The sequence below is a fragment of the Bos grunniens genome, chromosome 16 (assembly GCF_055505025.1).
Source record: "Bos grunniens cultivar Pamir isolate PY7600 chromosome 16, Bosgru_T2T1.0, whole genome shotgun sequence".
NCBI classification, from domain to species: domain Eukaryota; kingdom Metazoa; phylum Chordata; class Mammalia; order Artiodactyla; family Bovidae; genus Bos; species Bos grunniens.
In genome coordinates, this window is record NC_141180.1 from 42,250,674 (window position 1) to 42,271,408 (window position 20,735).

The 20,735-nt window shown below is 40.4% G+C and overlaps 2 protein-coding genes across 12 annotated transcripts in view; both read right to left on the reverse strand.

Annotated features, from left to right (window-relative positions):
- FMO1 (flavin containing dimethylaniline monoxygenase 1) overlaps window positions 1-4,073 on the reverse strand; it is a 40,679-nt gene extending 36,606 nt beyond the window's left edge. Inside the window, exons 1-3 of one of the 5 annotated variants that reach the window (XM_086344738.1) lie at window positions 3,891-4,029; window positions 2,401-2,506; window positions 2,226-2,308 (exon numbers count right to left, since the gene is read on the reverse strand). Coding sequence is in view for 2 of the 5 variants with exons in the window: in XM_086344732.1 (XP_086200858.1) it covers window positions 2,392-2,506; window positions 3,891-4,009 (234 nt within the window). In the remaining 3 variants the exon portion in view is untranslated. Of the gene's footprint in view, window positions 1-2,159; window positions 2,309-2,391; window positions 2,507-3,890 lie in introns of those variants that run through there. The other 4 variants (XM_086344737.1, XM_086344733.1, XM_086344732.1 and 1 more) reach the window with 4 other exon arrangements.
- A 20-nt stretch (window positions 4,074-4,093) lies between these two features.
- Window positions 4,094-20,735, reverse strand: part of FMO2 (flavin containing dimethylaniline monoxygenase 2) — a 52,347-nt gene continuing 35,705 nt past the window's right edge. For 3 of the 7 annotated variants that reach the window (XM_086344741.1, XM_086344747.1, XM_086344743.1), the window contains 3 exons: window positions 19,625-19,977; window positions 16,828-16,900; window positions 4,094-5,419 (listed from right to left, as the gene is read on the reverse strand). In XM_086344741.1, the coding sequence (XP_086200867.1) occupies window positions 5,125-5,419; window positions 16,828-16,900; window positions 19,625-19,977 (721 nt within the window). In that variant the 3' untranslated portion in view covers window positions 4,094-5,124. Of the gene's footprint in view, window positions 5,420-12,297; window positions 15,844-16,827; window positions 16,901-19,624; window positions 19,978-20,735 lie in introns of those variants that run through there. The other 4 variants (XM_086344740.1, XM_086344745.1, XM_086344742.1 and 1 more) reach the window with 2 other exon arrangements.

The window sequence follows — 20,735 nt, forward strand, 5'->3', positions numbered from 1 at the left end:
TGAGGAAAGCGTAGTAATACTCCATGTCTGTTGAATACCAAAGTATTAGCTGGAGGTAGTCCACAATTTTTATATCATATAGGGATGTGTTCTATTCCATAATGTAACATCTCTGCAAAGCTAGGTTTCTGACTGTTGCAATGTTAAAAAGTGAACAGTTGAGGTAGAACAGGAAATGAATATTTGATCTGATTCCGAGTTGAGCAGTGCTGTGTGCACCTCATTATTAAGTAATTGCGATTATTCAAGTATAAAATAAAAATAACATTTTCCTTTAAGTTTGTGTATTATTATTTCAAACAACTACAAGGTTGATTGAAAAAGAACAAAAATATAAATACAGAGAACAGAATAAAAATACAAATACAAAGAAAAGAAATACATAAGTTGTTTGGATGTGACTATTTAATAAGAGGAACTATAGCTTGGGGGCCCTGTGACAAAATTACTTGCACACTAAAGAGCCCCTTAAACCTAGGAAGTCTGGGAATCTTTGGGTTATAGTCTTCCCTTCTGAATATATTTTAATTGGTCAGGAGACCTTGTCTACTGGTGTCAAGAAATGCAAACTATCCTATACCTGCTGCTGCTACTGCTGCTAAGTTGCTTCAGTCGCGTCCGACTCTGTGCGACCCCGTAGACCGCAGCCCACCAGGCTCCCCCATCCCTGGGATTCTCCAGGCAAGAACACTGGAGTGGGTTGCCATTTCCTTCTCCAATGCATGAAAGTGAAACGTGAAAGTGAAGTCGCTCAGTCGTGTCCGACTCTTTGCGACTCCATGGACTGCAGCCCACCAGGCTCCTCCATCCATGGGATTTTCCAGGCAAGAGTACTGGAGTGGGGTGCCATTGCCTTCTCCGATCCTATACCTAGTCCAGCAGTTAACCAGTGTTAAAAGGTTTCTGGTGTGACTCATCTATGTATTTCAAAGGAAACCATCTTCACTGGTGCTGACAGGTTTCTTGTTTAGTTGCTAAGTCATGACTCTTTTGTGACCCCGTGGACTGTAGCCTGCCAGGCTCCTCTGTCCATGGGATTTCCCAGGCAAGAATACTGGAGAGGGTTGCTATTGCCTTCTCCAGGGGATCTTTCCCAACCCAGGGATCAAACTCTCATCTCCTGCACTGGCAGGCAGATTCTTTGCCTCTGAGCCTCCAGGGAAGCCAGACAGGCTTGTAACCATTCCTTTATTTGTACATTACCCACCCGCCCCTTCCCCTTTCTCTCTTTCTGTCTCTCTGTCCTGTGTTGTGTCTCTTGTCCTCTCTCTCACACATGGACATATACACACATTTCTTATCAGGTGGTTGTATTTCGGAAGAGGCTGGAGGAGGGGGAAACAGCTGCTGGAGGTTAGAAATCCCCCTGGGATTTCTAACCTCCAGCAGCTGTTTCCCCCTCCTCCAGCTTCTTCCAAAACACAACCACCTGATAAGAAAAGTTCCGCCAGGTTCTAAATTCACCATACCAGTTACAAGGCCACAGATATTCCCTTGGCTGGAGGGGAAACTGCTGCTGCTGCTGCTAAGTCACTTCAGTCGTGTTCAACTCTGTGCGACCCCGTAGATGGCAGCCCACCAGGCTCTGCCGTCCCTGGGATTTTCCAGGCAAGAACACTGGAGTGGGTTGCCATTTCCTTCTCCAGTGCATGAAAGTGAAAAGTGAAAGGGAAGTCGCTCAGTCGTGTCCTACGCTCAGCGACCCCATGGACTGCAACCCACCAGGCTCCTTCGTCCATGGGATTTTCCAGGCAAGAGTACTGGAGTGGGGTGCCATTGCCTTCTCCAGTGGGGGGGGGGCGGAAACTAGCAAATAACAAAGGACAGACAGTCTTTCCATCTGTTAATCAGATGGCATTCAACAGGATATCTACAAGAGAGTTTTGCAACTCTTAAAATTTATACTCCTGTGAATTTAACTGAGTGAAAAAAAGACAACATGCAACATAAATTGGTCAGATTCAAAAGGGAGGGGTCATTGCCTCTGTCTCTGAGCTCACGCCAATATTTGGTAGACAAACCCCCAAACCATTATCTAACACCAAGTTAGAAGCTATTAATGAAAGCTCTTAAGAAAAAGTCCTGATTTCCCTTTGCATTAGGAATACATGTTTTCCCCTTGATTAACCAGTTAGTAGTCTACCCAGCAATGTACTTACCAGTGTACACAGAAGACTCGATACTATCTGACTTTACCGTCCTGATACAAGTACTCAAGCACTTACCCCTCTTTGTCCTTTGGGATGGGGAGTGACTTTATAGCTCTCCACAGATCAAGGGAGTGGCATTCTGCTGAGTTGACTCTGTCCTGAAGCACAATAACAAAACAGGAAAAATCTGGGCCCCACCTCCCTAAAGCAAAAGAATCAGAGGTTATATCTGGTTATTTACTTTATGTACTTGAAATTCCTGATGCCAAGTCCTGGCCACAGTTTGCAGAAATGGAACTGAATGATCCAGAGCCAATGTTGTCCTAGGCATCCTGGGTACACCGGATGAACCCTGTCTAGGATAAAGAATGTTATGCAGAATTTGCAATCTAAGTTTAGCCATTATTTATATTTTAACTTGATTAATTGCAACAGTGAAATGCTAAGATAAATACTGGTGATATGTACTTTAGACTCACTCTTTTCCCTGCAAAAGAGAAATTATTTTAGGGAGTCACAGCAGCATATTCATTGTTCCTAGATTTCATTCTTAAAAGAGGAGGGGATAAATAAAATAAGGCAATTATGACAACAGCTGCTACACTGAAGAGTCATTTTTAAACATTTTGATCCATTTCTCATTTAGAGAAAATGCTTATTGTTTCCAAATCATACATCACCCGTATTAGTATTCAGTTTTTTCTGTTAATTAATTTATTTATATGTTTTTATTATTTAAAAAAAATTAATTTCCATTGGAGTACAGTTGATACACAATGTTGTGTCAGTTTCAGGTGTACAGCAAAGGGAATCAGTTATACATTTATATATAGCCACTCTTTTTTAGATTCTTTTGCCATATAGGGCAGTACAGAGTACTGAGTAGAGTTCCCTTTGTTATACAGTAAGTCCCCATTAGTTATCTGTTTTATATGTAGTAGTATGTATATGTCTATCCCAGCTTCTCCTCTTTAAAGACTTGAATGCAGATGATTGCCAAAGCACTTGGGAAATATAACAACTGTGTGGAAGGAGCACAATATTTGGCATCAGAAGTCCTGGGTTTAAGTAAAGTTTCACCAGGCACTATTAGAGTAATCTTGGGAAAATTATTTAATTTTTTAAACCTTTAATTTCCTCAGTTTAAGATAAGCATAATAATACTTGCCTCACACAGTTGTGGTGGGGAATGGATGAATCTGTATAGAGGCTGTGATGGTGATGATGATGATGCTATTGCTAGACCAGATAAGGTGTCTTGATTTTTGATTTACAATATTGAAATGACTTCCACAGGTACAGAGACTAAACTCCAAAACTGATTGGTAAGACTGAAGCATGGAGAAGCTTCTGGAAAGACAAATCTTTTTTTTTGTTGTTCCCCCTTGATTTTCAATGTAGTTTCACTACACCCTTTAGCCCTACATTCAGAGGGCCTTCTGTATCATTGGGTCTGTTGCTGGCTCACAACACTTACCCTTTGCCTTTTCTGGCTTACTGAAGACGTGGCGCCAAAATGGCATTATTGGCTTTGTTGAGCTCAGCTGCCTTCCTGTAGCTATGAAGATGATAGTATTCGGATGATTTCAAAGCTTAATTTTTACCCAAAATTAAGGCTTCAAGACAACTATTAGTTCAAGTGTGTTTTTAAAAATCAAAATATGTTTGATATTGAGTCATGGATACCTTGAGAGCCAGGACCACGATTAATGTCTCAAACTCCAGTACTTAGGCATTTACCTTGATTGTACATGCACCTTTGGTGCCCACCAAGGAGGTCTCAGGGCCTTACCAGGCAAGCTGCTAACATAAATGGAAACAAAAATTTTATAGTGTTGGTTGTGTATAAACCTAGCCATTGATCATAGCATCTCATTTCCCATAATTATCAAGAAACTTAAAGTAATTAAAAATGAAAAGACTGGCCTTCAACAGCACCTTCCTTTTTTTTTTTCTTCCTAATTTTAGGGTTTATTGTCAATTAGTTGTACTTGAGGCCTTGGAAGAGGGTGTTTGCTATGCCCAGTGCATTTTCTTGGCAAAACTCTATTAGTCTTTGCCCTGCTTCATTTCGTATTCCAAGGCCAAATTTGCCTGTTACTCCAGGTATTTCTTGACTTCCTACTTTTGCATTCCAGTCCCCTATAATGAAAAGGACATCTTTTTTGGGTGTTAGTTCTAAAAGGTTTTGTAGGTCTTCATAGAACCGTTCAACTTCAGCTTCTTCAGTGTTACTGGTTGGGGCATAGACTTGGATTTCTGTGATATTGAATGGTTTGCCTTGGAAACGAACAGATCATTCTGTCGTTTTTGAGACTGCATCCAAGTACTGCATTTTGGACTCTTTTGTTGACCACAATGGCTACTCCATTTCTTCTGAGGGATTCCTGCCCGCAGTAGTAGATCTAATGGGCATCTGAGTTAAATTCACCCAGTCCAGTCCATTTTAGTTCGCTGATTCCTAGAATGTCGACATTCACTCTTGCCATCTCCTGTTTGACCACTTCCAATTTGCCTTGATTCATGGACCTGACATTCCAGGTTCCTATGCAATATTGCTCTTTATAGCATCAGACCTTGTTTCTATCACCAGTCACATCCACAACTGGGTATTGTTTTTGCTTTGGCTCCATCCCTTCATTCTTTCTGGAGTTATTTCTCCACTGATCTCCAGTAGCATATCAGGCACCTACCAACCTGGGGAGTTCCTCTTACAGTATCCTATCATTTTGCCTTTTCATACTGTTCATGGGGTTCCCAAGGCAAGAATACTGAAGTGGTTTGCCATTCCCTTCTCCAGTGGACCACGTTCTGTCAGACCTCTCCACCATGACCTGCCCGTCTTGGGTGGCCCCACGGGCATGGCTTAGTTTCATTGAGTTAGACAAGGCTGGGGTCCTAGTGTGATTAGATTGAATAGTTTTCTGTGATTATGGTTTCAGTGTGTCTGCCCTCTGATGCCCTCTTGGAACACCTACCGTCTTACTTGGGTTTCTCTTACCTTGGACGTGGGGTATCTCTTCATGGCTGCTCCAGCAAAGCGCAGCCACTGCTCCTTACCTTGGATGAGGGGTATCTCCTCACTGTCACCCCTCATGACCTTGAACGTGGAATAGTTCCTCGAGGCTCTCCTGCACCCATGCAGCCACTGCTCCTTGGACGTGGGGTTGCTCCTCCCGGCTGCTGCCCCTGGCCTTGGAAAGTAATGCTCAAAATTCTCCAAGCCAGACTTCAGCAATATGTGAACTGTGAACTTCCAGATGTTCAAGCTGGTTTTTTAGAAAAGGCAGAGGAACCAGAGATCAAATTGCCAACATCCGCTGGATCATGGAAAAAACAAGAGAGCTCCAGAAAAACATCTATTTCTGCTTTATTGACTATGCCACAAAGCCTTTGACTGTGTGGATCACAATAAACTGTGGAAAATTCTGAAAGAGATGGGAATACCTGACCACCTGACCTGCCTCTTGAGAAACCTATGTGCAGGTCAGGAAGCAACAATTAGAACTGGACACGGAACAACAGACTGGTTCCAAATAGGAAAAGGAGTACATCAAGGCTGTATATTGTCACCCTGCTTATTTAACTTATATGCAGAGTACATCATGAGAAATGCTGGGCTGGAAGAAGCACAAGCTGGAATCAGGTTTGCTGGGAGAAATATCAATAACCTCAGATATGCAGATGACACCACCCTTATGGCAGAAGGTGAAGAGGAACTCAAAAGCCTCTTGATGAAAGTGAAAGAGGAGAGTGAAAAAGTTGGCTTAAAGCTCAACATTCAGAAAACGAAGATCATGGCATCTGGTCCCATCACTTCATGGGAAATAGATGGGGAAACAGTGGAAACAGTGTCAGACTTTATTTTGGGGGGCTCCAAAATCACTGCAGATGGTGACTGCAGCCATGAAATTAAAAGATGCTTACTCCTTTGAAGAAAAGTTATGACCAATCTAGACAGCATATTGAAAAACAGAGACATTACTTTGCCAACAAAGGTCTGTCTAGTCAAGGCTATGGTTTTTCCAGTGGTCATGTATGGATGTGAGACTTGGGCTGTGAAGAAAACTGAGCGCTGAAGAATTGATGGTTTTGAACTGTGGTGTTGGAGAAGACTCTTGAGAGTCCCTTGGACTGCAAAGAGATCCAACCAGTCCATTCTGAAGATCAGCTCTGAGATTTCTTTTGAAGGAATGATGCTAAAGCTGAAACTCCAGTCCTTTGGCTACCTCATGTGAAGAGTTGACTCATTGGAAAAGACTCTGATGCTGGGAGGGATTAGGGGCAGGAGGAGAAGGGAATGATAGAGGATGAGATGGCTGGATGGCATCACTGGCTCGATGGATGTGAGTCTGAGTGAACTCTGGGAGTTGGTAATGGACAGGGAGGCCTGGCGTGCTGCGATATTTGGGGTCGCAAAGAGTCGGACATGACTGAGCGACTGAACTGACTGACTGACTGAGTCCTTGGAATGGTGAAATCTATCCGGGCCCCTTTTTGAAACAAACCTAGACCCTAAGAAACTGAACTGGTGGATGATAGTGATCTTTAGGAAGTAACTTGGAATTTCTGCTCTGTGGGTACATGGTAGGATTGAACTTCTTGGTCTGTTAGTGGTTGGTTGGGAACATGTGACTGATCATGGTCAGTGAACTGTGAACCAAAGTAGCAAGTGTCTTTTCTGGGCTCAGAGGATTTAATTGCTGGTATGATGGCACCCCACTCCAGTACTCTTGCCTGAAAAACCCAGTGGATGGAGGAGCCTGGTGGGCTGCAGTCCGTGGGGTCGCCAAGAGTCAGACACGAGTGAGCGACTTCACTTTAACTTTTCACTTTCATGCATTGGAGAAGGAAATGGCAACCCACTCCAGTGTTCTTGCCTGGAGAATCCCAGGGATGGGGGAGCCTGGTGGGCTGCCGTCTATGGGGTTGCACAGAGTTGGACATGACTGAAGTGACTTAGCAGCAGCAGCAGCAGCAGCAGCAGCAGCAGCAGCATGAGATCCCATAGAACTTTCATTTCTTTCAGTGTGGTAAGGAGAAACTTTCAACATGGCTGTTCCATTAGCTTGATGCTTTGAGTAACTATGATGAGCAGAGCTTAACTCCCAATGGATATATAGCATGAGAGAGAAATAGTCTTTGTCTTATTTCAGAGTTTTGAGATTTAAGGATTTGTTGTTAATGCATCACACCTTGCTTGTAATGACTGATGCACTAGAGGGATGTTTGTTTGCTCCTTCATTGCATTTTAAAATAATCTTCTGAAGTCTCACTTCCCTTCCTTTCTTCCCCTGTTCTGTTCATATTTAAAGTCACAGAATTTCAAAGTTAAAAGAGAGCATAGAATTTACTCAGTTTTAGTCCCAGTTGTAAATTGGACCACCCACTGCAATTTTTTTCTTTCTCCCTCTAAAAAAGTTAAAACAGTCACAACTCCTTACTCTTCAACTCCCCCACACAAAAAGCATCAAGAAGCCCCCTGTGCCTCAATATATATATATATATATATTTTAATACACGTGTTCTTAAGTGGAGTTAATTCCCTAAGTGCCTTTCATGTTGAGATTGTTTTTCTTTTTGTGAGAATACACCTGCAGAACAGTAGCATTGAAAGGGGAGGTGGAAATTGTACCATGCCTACTTGAGGCCAATTATTTTGCTTGAAATGGGTCTTTTCTCTGTCAACAGTGGTGAATCAGTGATTCACACCTCTGCCATCTAAGGATGAGAGCAAATAGCAGCCACTTTAAGTTCCCTTAGATGTCTTTGTAGCTTGATGAAAGTTTTGTGGGAAAGTCTGCAACAGTGAGTTAGAAACTGTTATAACACTTAAGGTGCTATTATATTTTGTAACTGCCTAAGAAGTTTGTAATTAATGGGAAATGTTTACATGGTGACATATGTGGGAACCTTCAAGTTGTGAACTTTCAAAGGCACAAATGTGCATTTGTGTGTCCAATTATGTAAGGTAGTTCAGGTGTCTGGTGTACATTGTCATGTGTGCATTTTCTACAAGTGGTTGTGCTTTTGTATACTTTACTGTACAAAGTACTGAGTACAGTACCTTTACTTCAAGGTCAGGATATCTGGAAGCAAGCATAAAAGCAGTGATGATATAACTGGTTCTACTGTGCTTTTCAAGGTACTGTACCATAAGATTAAATTTTTTTTCTTATTTTTTGTGTTTATTTTTTATGTATTATTTGTGTGAAAAGTATAATAAACCTATTATAGTATGGTACTATGTAGCCAATTGTGTTGGTGGGCTCCTAAGCTAACTTGGTTGAACTTACAAACAAATTGAACTTACCAATGCACTCTGGTAATGGAATTCATTTGTACCTAGTGGACTTACTGTATTTAGAACAGCAGCGAGGGGTGAAGCAGAAAGAACACTGGTGAGAAATCAGGGTTCATTAGTATTCTGTGCCGAGTAGAACAGTCATCCTTGTTTTGCCTAACACGTGAGGCTGTGGTGAGGATTAGGTTAGATAATAATTGTGGAAGTGCTTTGTAAGCACTACAGAACTCAGTTATCTAAATCTTTAAAGTGTGCATCTGGCTTTTCTTGCTCATCATGGTATTCCCAGCCACTGCACGGTCTTCTCTATGTCTGCATTGGACTCTGTGCTATTACTTTTTTGTCCCAAACCAATGTAAGTGCAGGGCTTAGCTCCTTCTCTATTCCACAGAATGTCTAGCTCCACTCAGTATTTGTGTGTGTGTGTGTGTGTGTGTGTGTGTGTTTGTGTGTATTTAATAGCTTTATTGACTAGCTGAAGAATCACAAGGAGAGATTGCATGGCCTCCTACCCAACATTCTGCTATCCTGCTGGTTCTTTTCTTCTTTTTGTTCTTATTTTCTTTCCTTCCATCCTCTTTTAAAAAACCTGAACCTTTCTCTCTTCTGAAGAATTTCGTTTTGCTCCAAACTCAAGTCTCTCTTTTTTGCCCCCAGGCACTTGTAAGAATATTTTTTTCAAACAAATGTTGTCCCCATTCTTATTTAGATACCTTAATACCTAAGTTAACATACTTTTTACTGTAGATATTCATACAATTTTATGTTATTTTATTAGACACACAAATATATTAAAACTATTTTTGAATCTTCTTGACAACTTGCATTTCATCAACTTCTTAGTTCTCTTGTGGATCAGCCCCATTCTTGGTGTGTAGAGAGGGGATAAAATTGATTAACATGATATTTTACCTTGAATATAAGATGGACATTGGAAAATGAAGAAATAATAAATGATTTTTTTGTTGATTCATCATCCTTCAAATCATCATTTAGCACAGGCTGCAGAGTCAGACAGTTCTGGCAGCAAAACCCAGATGGGCTTGCTTATAACCCACATAACTTGGAAAAGCCTTTTTGCCCACTATGTCTCAATTTCCCGGTATATAAAATAGGTTATGAGGATTAAATATGATGAAATTAAATTGAATTCTTCATAATATTTAGAACATAATAAATGACCGATATATGACTTTTTATTATTTTCTCCAGTTTCTTTAGGTTGCTAAACTTGAAATAGTTCCACAATAAGAGAAATTAAGATCCTATAGAATCAATTACTTTCTACTGGCTAGTAGCCCAAAGTATAGGAATGTCTAACAATTAAAGCTCTGTTTAATAGTTATAACTAAAATTCCTCTCCCAGAATATATGACAGATATAGGTGGATATCTGGGTGTGAAAACACAAGTTTTAGGTGTATACTTCTCACCCACAAGATAAAGCAGCCTGTCTTAATTGCACTTTGTTTGAACTGATAGAGGAAGCAATACCAGCTGGTATTCAGGAGACATGACTATTCATGTGGCCCTGGGTGGTGACCTGAGTTCTTTGAATCTCTGTTTTCATGTCTGAGAGCATTCTCTTTACTCTCTTCCATCCTTAAAATGACCCAGTGACTTGCAGTGATCCTTTGGTTCCAAAATATGATTCCTATTACTGCTTTGCCCTGAGGAGTGCCAAAGCAGCCCTTTCTGTGTATTTTCTGGAAGTTGGGTTTGGTAGCTTCTTGGCACAAAATTGTCACCTTTGCTGTTAGTGCTCCTGCTGCTGCTGCTAAGTCGTGTCAGTCATGTCCAACTCTGTGCCACCCCATAGACGGCAGCCCAACAGGCTCCTCTGTCCCTGGGACTCTCCAGGCAAGAACACTGGAGTGGGTTGCCATTTCCTTATCCAATGCATGAAAGTGAAAAGTGAAAGTGAAGTCGCTCAGTTGTGTCCAACTCTTAGCGACCCGAGGGACTATAGCCTTCAAGGCTCCTCCGTCCATGGGATTCTCCAGGCAAGAGTACTGGAGTGGGGTGCCATGCTGTTAGTGCTAGTGAACTACAAAAGACATTCTATTTAACCATTATTAAAAAATTGACAGTTAACAAATTATGATAAAACCATAGAATATTATACTTACTGGGAATTAGTGATCATCTGACCCCTTTTCTATGCTCAGTTGAGAAAACTCAGTCTCAGAAAACTGAGGTGACTTCTTTAGGAGCTACAGAAGTAATCTAATAAAAGGCAGGAGTGTAAACACTATTGCAAAATTGAAACAAAGTGGTTTGGTAATACAGAGGGGGAGGAGATATATTTTGGCTGGAGGGACTGGGGAAAGCATTTGACCTGGCACTGTAGGAAGGATGGGATCTTACTAAAGTATTGGGAAGGCAAGAGTAGATAGTGTGAAGAAAGGGAAGCTAGTGAGGCAGTGTTGAGAACATTGGAGGGAAGATGTGACGGCATCACAGTGGGAGGAGTGCTGGGAAGGGAAGTGACAGCCAGTGTGGAGAATTTTGAATAATAAATGATGGAGAGCCACTGAAGGTTTCTGAGGAAAGGAGTCAGGTGTCAGCAGGAAAGGAGAACTCCATAGCATCTCCTTGTTGGTACTCTCACAAACACCTTTGAGTCTGGGCTTTTAGGGACTGGAAGTTTTGGGGCAAGGGGAAGGGACACTAATATCTCAGAATTGGTTGTGGAAGAAACTGATGACTAACTAGGTAAATTAATCTAAAAATGCTGATTCAACGAAGTAAAGAATATAAAGATAATATTATGAACCTATGGTAACCATGAGAATGTGTTTTATAGATATTTCACAATAGGGAGTGTGATTAACCAAGGGCGTTAGCTGCGGTACTTGAGATGCATTGCTGCACTCATGCTCAGGTTACTTTTCCCATGAGCTGCTTTCAGTCGGTGATGACATAGCCCAGAGACTGAAACATTTCATTCACGGGAGAGTCAGGGCTTCTCTGATGACTTGAAGTGTCCCCAGTGGCTCTGCCGATTCCTCTTTAGACTGCACAACAGTCTATGATGTTTCTATCCACCCATCTTCCCTCTCTCCTTCATTCAGGGTCAGACTTGCATTGCTGTTCAGTGACTCTTTCAGCCTTTTCTTGCACAGATCTCTCTCTTTCCTCTCATGCAGTCATTTTCCTTAATAAAACCCTTGCATATTTAATCTCATTCTAGCACCTAAACTGAATTAAGTAGAATCTAATCTCAGGATTAGAGATTAGAATCTTAAAATCAATCTTAAAGGAAATCAACCCTGAGTATTTGTTGGAAGGACTGACGCTGAAGCTGAAGCTCCAATACTTTGGCCACCTGATGCGAACAGCTGACCCATTGGAAAAGACCCTGATGCTGGGAAAGATTGAAGGCAGAAGGAGAAGTGGGCAATGGAGGATGAGATGGCTGGAAGGCATCAACGATGCAATGGACATGAACTTGGGCAAACTTTGGGAGATGGTGAGGGACAGGGAAGCCTGGCATGCTGCAGTCCATGGGGTCTTGAAGAGTTGGACATGACTTGGTGACTGAACAACAACAATCTCAGAAGCCTTTGTTTTAGCCTTATTGATCCATGGTCTGGTCATAAGGCAGACTGGACCAGAAAGTGAGGTATGTTGTGTGTAAACATATTCTCCCTCTTGGGAAATAGCCAAAAGCTCTGTACAAGGCGTTGCAGGCCAGCAGCAACATCTTCCAGGATGAAAAACCAGTTATGAAGAAGAATCTTCTTTTGCCATCCTCATTATAATGTGACTGCTGGATTATAATTCAATTAAGTTTTGAAAACCTTTATTACTTGGAATTTTGTTACATATGATGGTCCAATAGTTTTATTTTTCAAATATCTTTATTTTTCTGCAAATATGACACATTTGGCTTTGAGGGTGGAAATTCAAGGACCAATCATCTGGAGAAGAATAGTTCAAATCAGAAGTTAGTAAAGGGAACCACCACAGGGAGAGATTTTGCAAGAAGATGGTAGCTAGCTAACATCCTTCTCAGGAGAACAAACATTCTACAGCAAGAAATTGTAAGACTGAACCTAAGGAGGAATTTGGGCCTTAGGAGGGGAAAAATTCATGGATTAATCTCTGAAAGCAGTGTTTTTTTGAGAAGCCTCAAACCAATGTTTCCAAGATTTAATGTGCACAAGAATCCTCCAGAGAATTTATCAAGACTATAGATTGCAGTGGAGATTCTAATCCAGCAGGTCTGAATTACAGTTACATTTTATTCAGGAATCTGCACTTCTATAAACTCTCTGAGATATTCTAATGCAGAAAATGTCTGTGGGTCATAGTTTGAAACAAACTATCTTAGATGGTTTGTTTATCTAGGATACTTTCAGGTTTCAGGATGTACAGAGGCAAAGGAACAGACTTGAATGAGTCTTCCTTAATCAATCTCAGGCTCTGGATATGAACTATTTATGTTTAAAAAATGCACCAGAATACTTGGAATGATTTCAAGTGATTATCTTCTTTCTAAACATTTTCAAGAATGTAAATTGAATAACAATTTTGTCCTAATGGTATTATTCCCTGCCACCCCACTGATTCAGCATCGACCTGACAATTGATTCTCAATCTTCCACTATAGAAATAGAATAATAACCATAGTCATTTCACTGGGTAGTGGTAATGATGAGTGAGTTATGAAAAAACAATTAGGGCAAAGCTTTGCACATTACAAAGCAGGGACTGGCAAGCTTTCTGTATTTACAAACTTTCTGTAAATATTTTAGGCTTTGTGAGCCATACTGTTTTTGTTAGCAACTACTCAACGCTGTCATTTCAGCTTCAAAGCAGCCACAGACAATCAGTGAAACGGAATGGCTGTGTTCCGGTGAAACTTCATTTACAGATCTAAGTAGTGGGCTGGTTTTGACCTACAGGCAGTAGTTTGCCTACTCTTGCTATAAAGCCTTGATAAATTCCATTCTATTATTATTACTAATATAATGGCTTGTAAGTGATTTTTAATAATTAGCAAGGTAATTGGTTTTTAATTGATAACTGAGTATATATACCATATACACTTTTTCAAAGGAATCTGCTTATAGGAGCAATGAAAAAAAACAACAACACCTGTATTTAAAGGCTGGTATCATTTCAATAGCCTTTAAAGAGTTTCCACTGACAGGATTGCCATCACATTGTTCTGGGCACTTGAGAAAGAAATCTAGGCCAAGTGAAGAGTGGTGACCCCAAAGGCTTTGGAGGAATAAAAGGAGAAATTTGTCTAAATCTTGAATCTCTGACCTTTCTGCTATATTTGAAGGTCTTGTTCTGGGCTTGTGACATGGTTTAATCTCCCAAAGCACAATTTGTAGAAATAATGGCTGTGATGAATGTTTTATAACCAGATATTTATCTATTATGTTGCTCAATATCTATTGACATTGAATTGCTTGTGACATTTTTAAAGTTCAGTTCTAAGCAAATGTCTGTCTCTCCTAACAAGCTGGTATGCTTGCTTTTATCAGATGACAAAGATTACATACTGTTTTGCTTTTTGCCTTGGTTATTAGTTAGTTAGAGCTAAATACAAGGCCCAGTCATTAAAATACTTTTCATCTACTTGGGAAATATACTTTTTTCCCCTTAACACTTGTTTTTTGAAAATGTAAATGATTATCTTTAACGTTATTATATAAGCATTTATTTTGTTGTAAATTCCTTCAAATTTTAGACCTAGCTAAAATATAACCCAAATATTATAAATAAAATTAATCAGATCTTATTTGTGAGAAGACTATTGTTTTCTACGTAAAGGACCCACAAAAGTAATACATATGTGATTATAAATAGAACTTTAGTATTTTGTTAATAGTAGAGGTTTTTGTAAATAAGTATTATGGGGCAAGGTTATGATATTCAGTTCTGGAGTCAGGCAAACCTGAGTTCCAATTCCAGCTCCATCACGAGATGGATGGCCCTGGGCATGTTACCTAACTTGAGTCTCAGTTTCATAGCCTGTAAAATGGGTACAAGAGCTGCACCCATCTCATGCAATTGTCGTGAGAATTAAATGAAATAATATACACAATGTGCACATTGTTATATGATAAGTAGTCTCTCTCTCAATATATATATGGTAAATACATATTATATGTATGGTAATATTATAAATACATCTATCTGTCTATTATGGTATGCTTATTTTTAATTTTACAGCAGTGTCTCTATCAGAATATAGTGAAGTGAAAGTGTTAGTTGCTCACTTGTGTCCAATTCTTTGTGACTCCATGGACTGTAGCCCGCCAGGCTCCTCTGTCCATGGAATTCTCCAGGCAAGAAAACTGGGGTGGGTAGCCATTCCCTTCAGAAGATCTTCCTACCCAGGGATCAAACCCAGGTCTCCCGCATTGCAGGCAAATTCTTTACTGCCTGAGCCACCAGGGAAGCCCTTCAAAAATATAAGACAAATATAAGAAAAGTGGCTGTTTGCTCAGCTTTTAATGTGAGGCCCTAAAAACCTGTCCGAATGTTGCTGTTTTCTAAGTCTATCCTCTCACTTTTTTTTTTTCTCCGGTATTTTTGAGTGATTCTCCATGAAGCAAATGGAGCCTGACTTAACATTTGAGAACTTTGTGACCAAATAAAGTTTGGCTAAGAGGATTATCAAGAACAACATGCAGAAATTTAAATATTTACACATTGTTTAAATTTTCCAATAATTTAAACCACGGGTGCTTTTCATCCTGTGTAATTCTACTATTTTTCCACATGGCTCTCCTTTATTCAGGCTTGGCAGCACTATTCAGCCAGTGTTACTATATTGATTTTTTTTTTTTTTTGGAGAGTCTGGTGAGTTTGAGGGAAGGATGGATGGCAAAGAAATTTCATGACACAATTTTGGTTTTATACATTTTATACCTAATTCTTCTAACTCTTTCTCTCTCTGTGTTTTTTCCAACTCTAAAATTTAGACTTTAGATTTAATATTTTTTCTTTTAGTTTTTTTTTTTTTCTTTAAGAGGTACTGACTGCTATTAAAACTTAAAGCATTATGCTGATAGATTAAAATCACTGAAGTTGGGAGAAAAAGGCCACCACAACAGCAAGAAGCCCCAGGATTTTCAGTAGGAAGGAAACTGGGAAAGTTGATGAGGTTTTGATAGCCCGTGTCTTTAAAGGCTTCAGTATCCTTCGTTTCTGGGTGAAGATGGCATTCCTGGCTCCATTCCACTGCCCAGGCCCAACCAGGCGATACTGATAGGGGTTGCACGGCCCAAAGTAGAGTTTCACAGCCAGTTTAGGATCTTTTAGCAAGAGAGAAAGGATGTCTGGCTTCACACCTATCTCTACAGCGAGCTCGTCCAAGTATTCGATGTGATTGGTCTGCAGTATCTGGCTATTGCTCTCTCCAAAGCTTAATGTAGAAAAAAAGACAGTCACAAAATATTCTAAGTTATATAAGAACATTAGGTATTCAATAGCTGCTGAAAGAATGGAGAGAGGAATGAATGAATACATGAGTTTTGAATGACTCTGGTGGCAAGTGTTAGTTTATTTCATCAGGAGACCCACATCTCAAATTGAGAGTAGGATATAAAATAAATAAGTCTGAATTCATGGAAGTTCTAGGAATGTGATGGGATTTATAACCATTATTATTATTTGGTATTTAGCAAGCAGCTACAAATCTTCTGGCAAGTAAAACTAGTCAGGATTGTTGCAAAGATTCACCAGATTACAGATGAAAGTGTAGCTCGGTGTCTTGCACAGAAGAGATGCTTAATATTTTCTTATTAAATTATTAAAGTATCTGGCACTCTGGTTGGCATATAATAGATGAATTAGAACTTGAAAGTGAGATAATCCCTACATGTGATGTAAGGCCCCCGAGTAAACCTTCCAATATACTTAATCACTTATGGAATTTTGTGGATTCCTTATGGAATGGATTCTTAATGGATCCTTAAGATCACTTATGGATTCTACTGTGTCACAAAGTATAAATCCTCAACTTTCATTCCATATCAACTCCTTTCTAATTTGCTTTGATGGGAGTTCCCCCAGCTAACTTTCCAGAGATACTCAGGCTACTATCACCACCACAGTGTGTGAGAAGATATAGAATCTAACACAGGCATCATACAAAACAAATGAAAATATGTCAAGGAAAAATGTTCTTGTTTGGTGAAATGATTATTTTTAAGAAGTTGGATCTTAAACTAGCATATATAAGAATCACCTTGGAAGAACACAAAAATATGAATTTCCAGTCTCATCCAGATTTTGATTAGGTTGGTCTGGGTTATGTCCCAGGAATCTGCATTTTTAAGAAGCAGTTAGGTGATTCTTGTGAGCAGTTCAATACTGTTCTATGTAAAGAATTTAAAAAAATTCTTACAAGTCAATTCTTCTTTTATTCCTCTTGATAATGTCTTCCATCATAGTTCTCTCTGAGGGCAAGGTACATAAGCCTAGAAAATAAAAGGTTGGTTGAGCAGTTGGTTTGAATCAGTATCATTGCCTTATCTAGTAATTGATTCTTACATGTAAATTTTGGCCACTGACCCATGTTAAACCAGTCAGGGAGGCTGTGCTGTTGAACTCCAGTGTGTGCCAGTCACATTGAGTTCTGTGTAATGTTGCCCAGGATTCACCAGACTACACTATGGACTCTGAGGTGGGGTGGTGGCAGTTAAGAGAGGAAGCTGGAGAGGGAAAGTGAGCCTAAGAAGCCAGGGAGCTGTGCCAGGTGGCTTGAGCTCCATTCTGAAGGTGGTGGGAAGCCGTGGGAAGTGACCTGATCAGGTTTGCCTTTTGGAAAGATTCTCCTAGGCGTTGAATTTTGGAAAATGGGTTCCAGGGAGGTGAGTTTAAAGGAAGCAAGACCAGTTAAGAGGCTGTGAAGTAAAGCAGATGAGGGAGAGAGTGGCACAAGCTAGGGTGGGGCAGTGGGGATGGAGAAAGATTGATGTGAGTTCTCACTGTGTGCTTGGGGGTCCATCTGTGTCACAAGTGTCCCTGGAGCTTCAGACACGCTGAAAAATGGTCAGTCTCTCTGGCAGGCTACAGTCTATGGGGCTGCATAGAATCCGACATGACTGAGCAACTAACACTTTCACTTTTTTTGGCTCCCTGGGGGCTCAGACAGTAAAGAATCTGCCTGTGGTGCAGGAGACCCAGGTTTGATCCATGGGTCAGGAAGATCCCTTGGAGAAGGGAATGGCTCCCCACTCCAGTATTCTTGCCTGGAGAATTCCATGGACAGAGGAACCTGGTGGGCTACAGTCCATGGGGTTGCAAAGAGTCGGATGTGACTGAAGAACTAACACTCCCTGGATATGGCTAGTCATCAGACATCTCAGATTCAATGAGTCCAAAATTGAGCTTATCACTGAAGTCCTCCTGCTTAGGCTTGCATACTCTTCCACATGCCTCCCCTCATCACAACACCACTTTCAATCCAGTTTCCACTACCTGAGATCTGCAAGTCACCTGTGATTCTGCTCTTTTCCTCTAATTTTTCTTCTTGGAGCCAATTATTATGTCCTGCTGGTTTTATCCTTAACTATTTCTCTTCTCCACGTTGTCTCTTTGCCTGGCTGAGGTTGTATCATGTTTTAGTATAGACGATTACACAGCCTTCTCACTAGTCTCTGAGACTCTATTCCTTTTGCCTTTCAAATCTATCTTTCACACTAATGCTGAAATAATCTACCAAAAATGTAAATCTGATAATGTCTGGTCTTTACTTAGAACCTTTCATTGGGTCCTCTGGCAGAAGAGCTTTCTTAAGTGGAGACTCTAGGTCCTCAGGCCAGACTTAATCAGGGTTCCTAAGGGTCCACTGGATGGTTTTGGGTCTACCAGCTAAATTTGGGAAGGGGCTTCAGGTGGCTCAGCAGCAAAGAATTTGCCCACAATGCAGGAGACGCAGGTTTGATCCCTGGATTGGGAAGATCTTTTGGAGAAGGAAATGGCAACCCACTCCAGTATTCTTGCCTGGGAAATTCCATGGACACAGAAGCCTGGCAGGGTACAGTCTATAGAGTCACAAGAGTTGAACATGACTTAGAGACTAAATAACAACAAGAAATTAGGAAAGAGCTGATCTATATTTTGTATTCAAGCTTGTTGCTGCTGTTGCCCCTGCTAAGTCGCTTCAGTAGTGTCCGACTCTTTGCAACCCCATGGACTGCAGCCTACCAGGCTCCTCTGTCCATGGGATCTTCCAGGCAAGAGTACTGGAGTGGGGTGCCACTGCCTTCTCTGAAGCTTGTTAGTGTGCCTTAAAAGGTTCCTCTGTTTTGGTCCCTTGCTCTCTAAGAAGAATCTTTCACCCCTCTCTGCCTCACACCCCATGTTCTAGGAATATCAGATAGCATGTAACTCTCCATCTATATCACACCTGTGTTTTCACTTAAGGGTTCCTTTTTCTGCACCTGGCAAACCCAACTATCTAGGAGTCTTCCTTGACCACATGCCCTTCCTCAGCCCCACTCTGCTGTTGCTCAGCACCGTTTCTCTTCTTTCCAAATACTCCATGCATTCCTCTGACAAAGCATTTGTCTTACTATCTTGAAATGATCCGTTTAAATTTGTCTCTATGCCACCAAGTTCCAGCACAGGGCTGAATATTCAATAAATTTTTGTTTAGCTGAATTGAACCCTGGGATCAGGGAGATAGTCTTCTGAGAAGTGCAAAGTGCTACACAATGCTCAGAGAGAAATATTTCAATAATTTTATAGCTTTGTAGGGATCTGTGAGGTTGAGGTGCTTAGATATTAAGACTTAATTTGAAGTTAAGTATGGAGTAGGCCCTAGGTCTCTTGATTTGCACATATCCCAAGGAATTTATAAACATTTTATAGGCAAAACTTGGAGTCATAGATGTCTTCCTTCTTCACTGTTCTCTCATTAGTCCAACAAAAAGTAATATGTACTTAACACTATGCCAATTGAAATTCTCTGAATTTTCTAGTATTTTAAAGGAATGATTATGGATATTTATTCTTGTATCCCAGTATTGGTTATTTTTTGAATTCTCTGCTAATTTTTTAGGATGCCAGTTTTGTGAGAGCAGCCAAGGTTGGAAACCTTCTTTTTGGCAACCTCCTTTTCTAAACTTGTTTTTGAGCAAAGTCCACCAAGTGTGAAACCCTCAGCCACTCACCTGCCTGCTAACCCACTCACTTACCTTTGAAAACTCTGGTTACCCAACGAGCTTGAAGTTCAATAGTTGGGAAAATGGAACCTAGGGGCTGGATGAGGCCAATGCATGCAAGAGTTGACTTCTCCAGTTGAGGAGGGAACATGAATTTGTACAGCGAGACCATATTATTCTCTACTTTAACAAGATCTTCAAGGAAGGGAAAAGAAACAGTATATCCTGTTGCAAAGACAATGATGTCAATGTTCTCTTCCACTGTTCCATCTTCAAAGATGGCAGATGTTTCTGTGAGTTCTTTCACTCTTGATTTCACCTTGATGGCTCCGTAGAGTATACGACTTGGAAGATCATCATTTACAACAGGCTCTTTAACGAGGTATCTGAAACACACAGAAGAAAACACTCAGAAAGGAGTATTTAATGAGGAGTTTTGAACTCTGTTAATATTTTATGGGGTTGGATCTGAGAAAAGAGTGGTTTCTGAAATATTTGTAAAACTTTCTAACTTGACTGTCTAGCTTGGCCTACCCCAAGCTTTACTCTCAGACTTTATTCTCATGTCACATGAGACTTTATTCACATGTCATATATCTCTTCCTTCAACAAATAAGGAAAACATGCATGTAGATGATGTGGGCAAAACACATTGCAAAAAAAGAGACATCCTAAGGATTTAGACAAAATGCCAAAGGCTGTGATCAATTCCCGAGTATTCCAGTTGTCATTATCCTGCTGATATTTCCACTGTTGCTTTATGTTTTATACCTTTAATTATCTTGCTGTTTCATTTAATCTCTATCTAATCATAAGTAAGGAAGAAAACATTTGTTAAATTCCCATCAGTTTTGAAACTAATTAAGAGATTAGTGTGAAAATTAATGCACAGAATTAAGTTTGGGGATATCTCTTGATCTCGAATATCCATGGATAGCATTATAACATGAATAGTGGAGCAAAGTCTGGTTACATGTCTAGAATTTCCTTTTTTTTTTTTTAGATTTGAGAACCACTTAAAAAAAAAAAAAAGGCTGCATGGCATATATATCAGATCTCAGAATACAGCAGCCACATTGCATTTGTTTAAAGACTGCAAAGCTCGCCTGTTCTTTTTTTTTTGGCGGGGGAGCGGGGAAGGAGC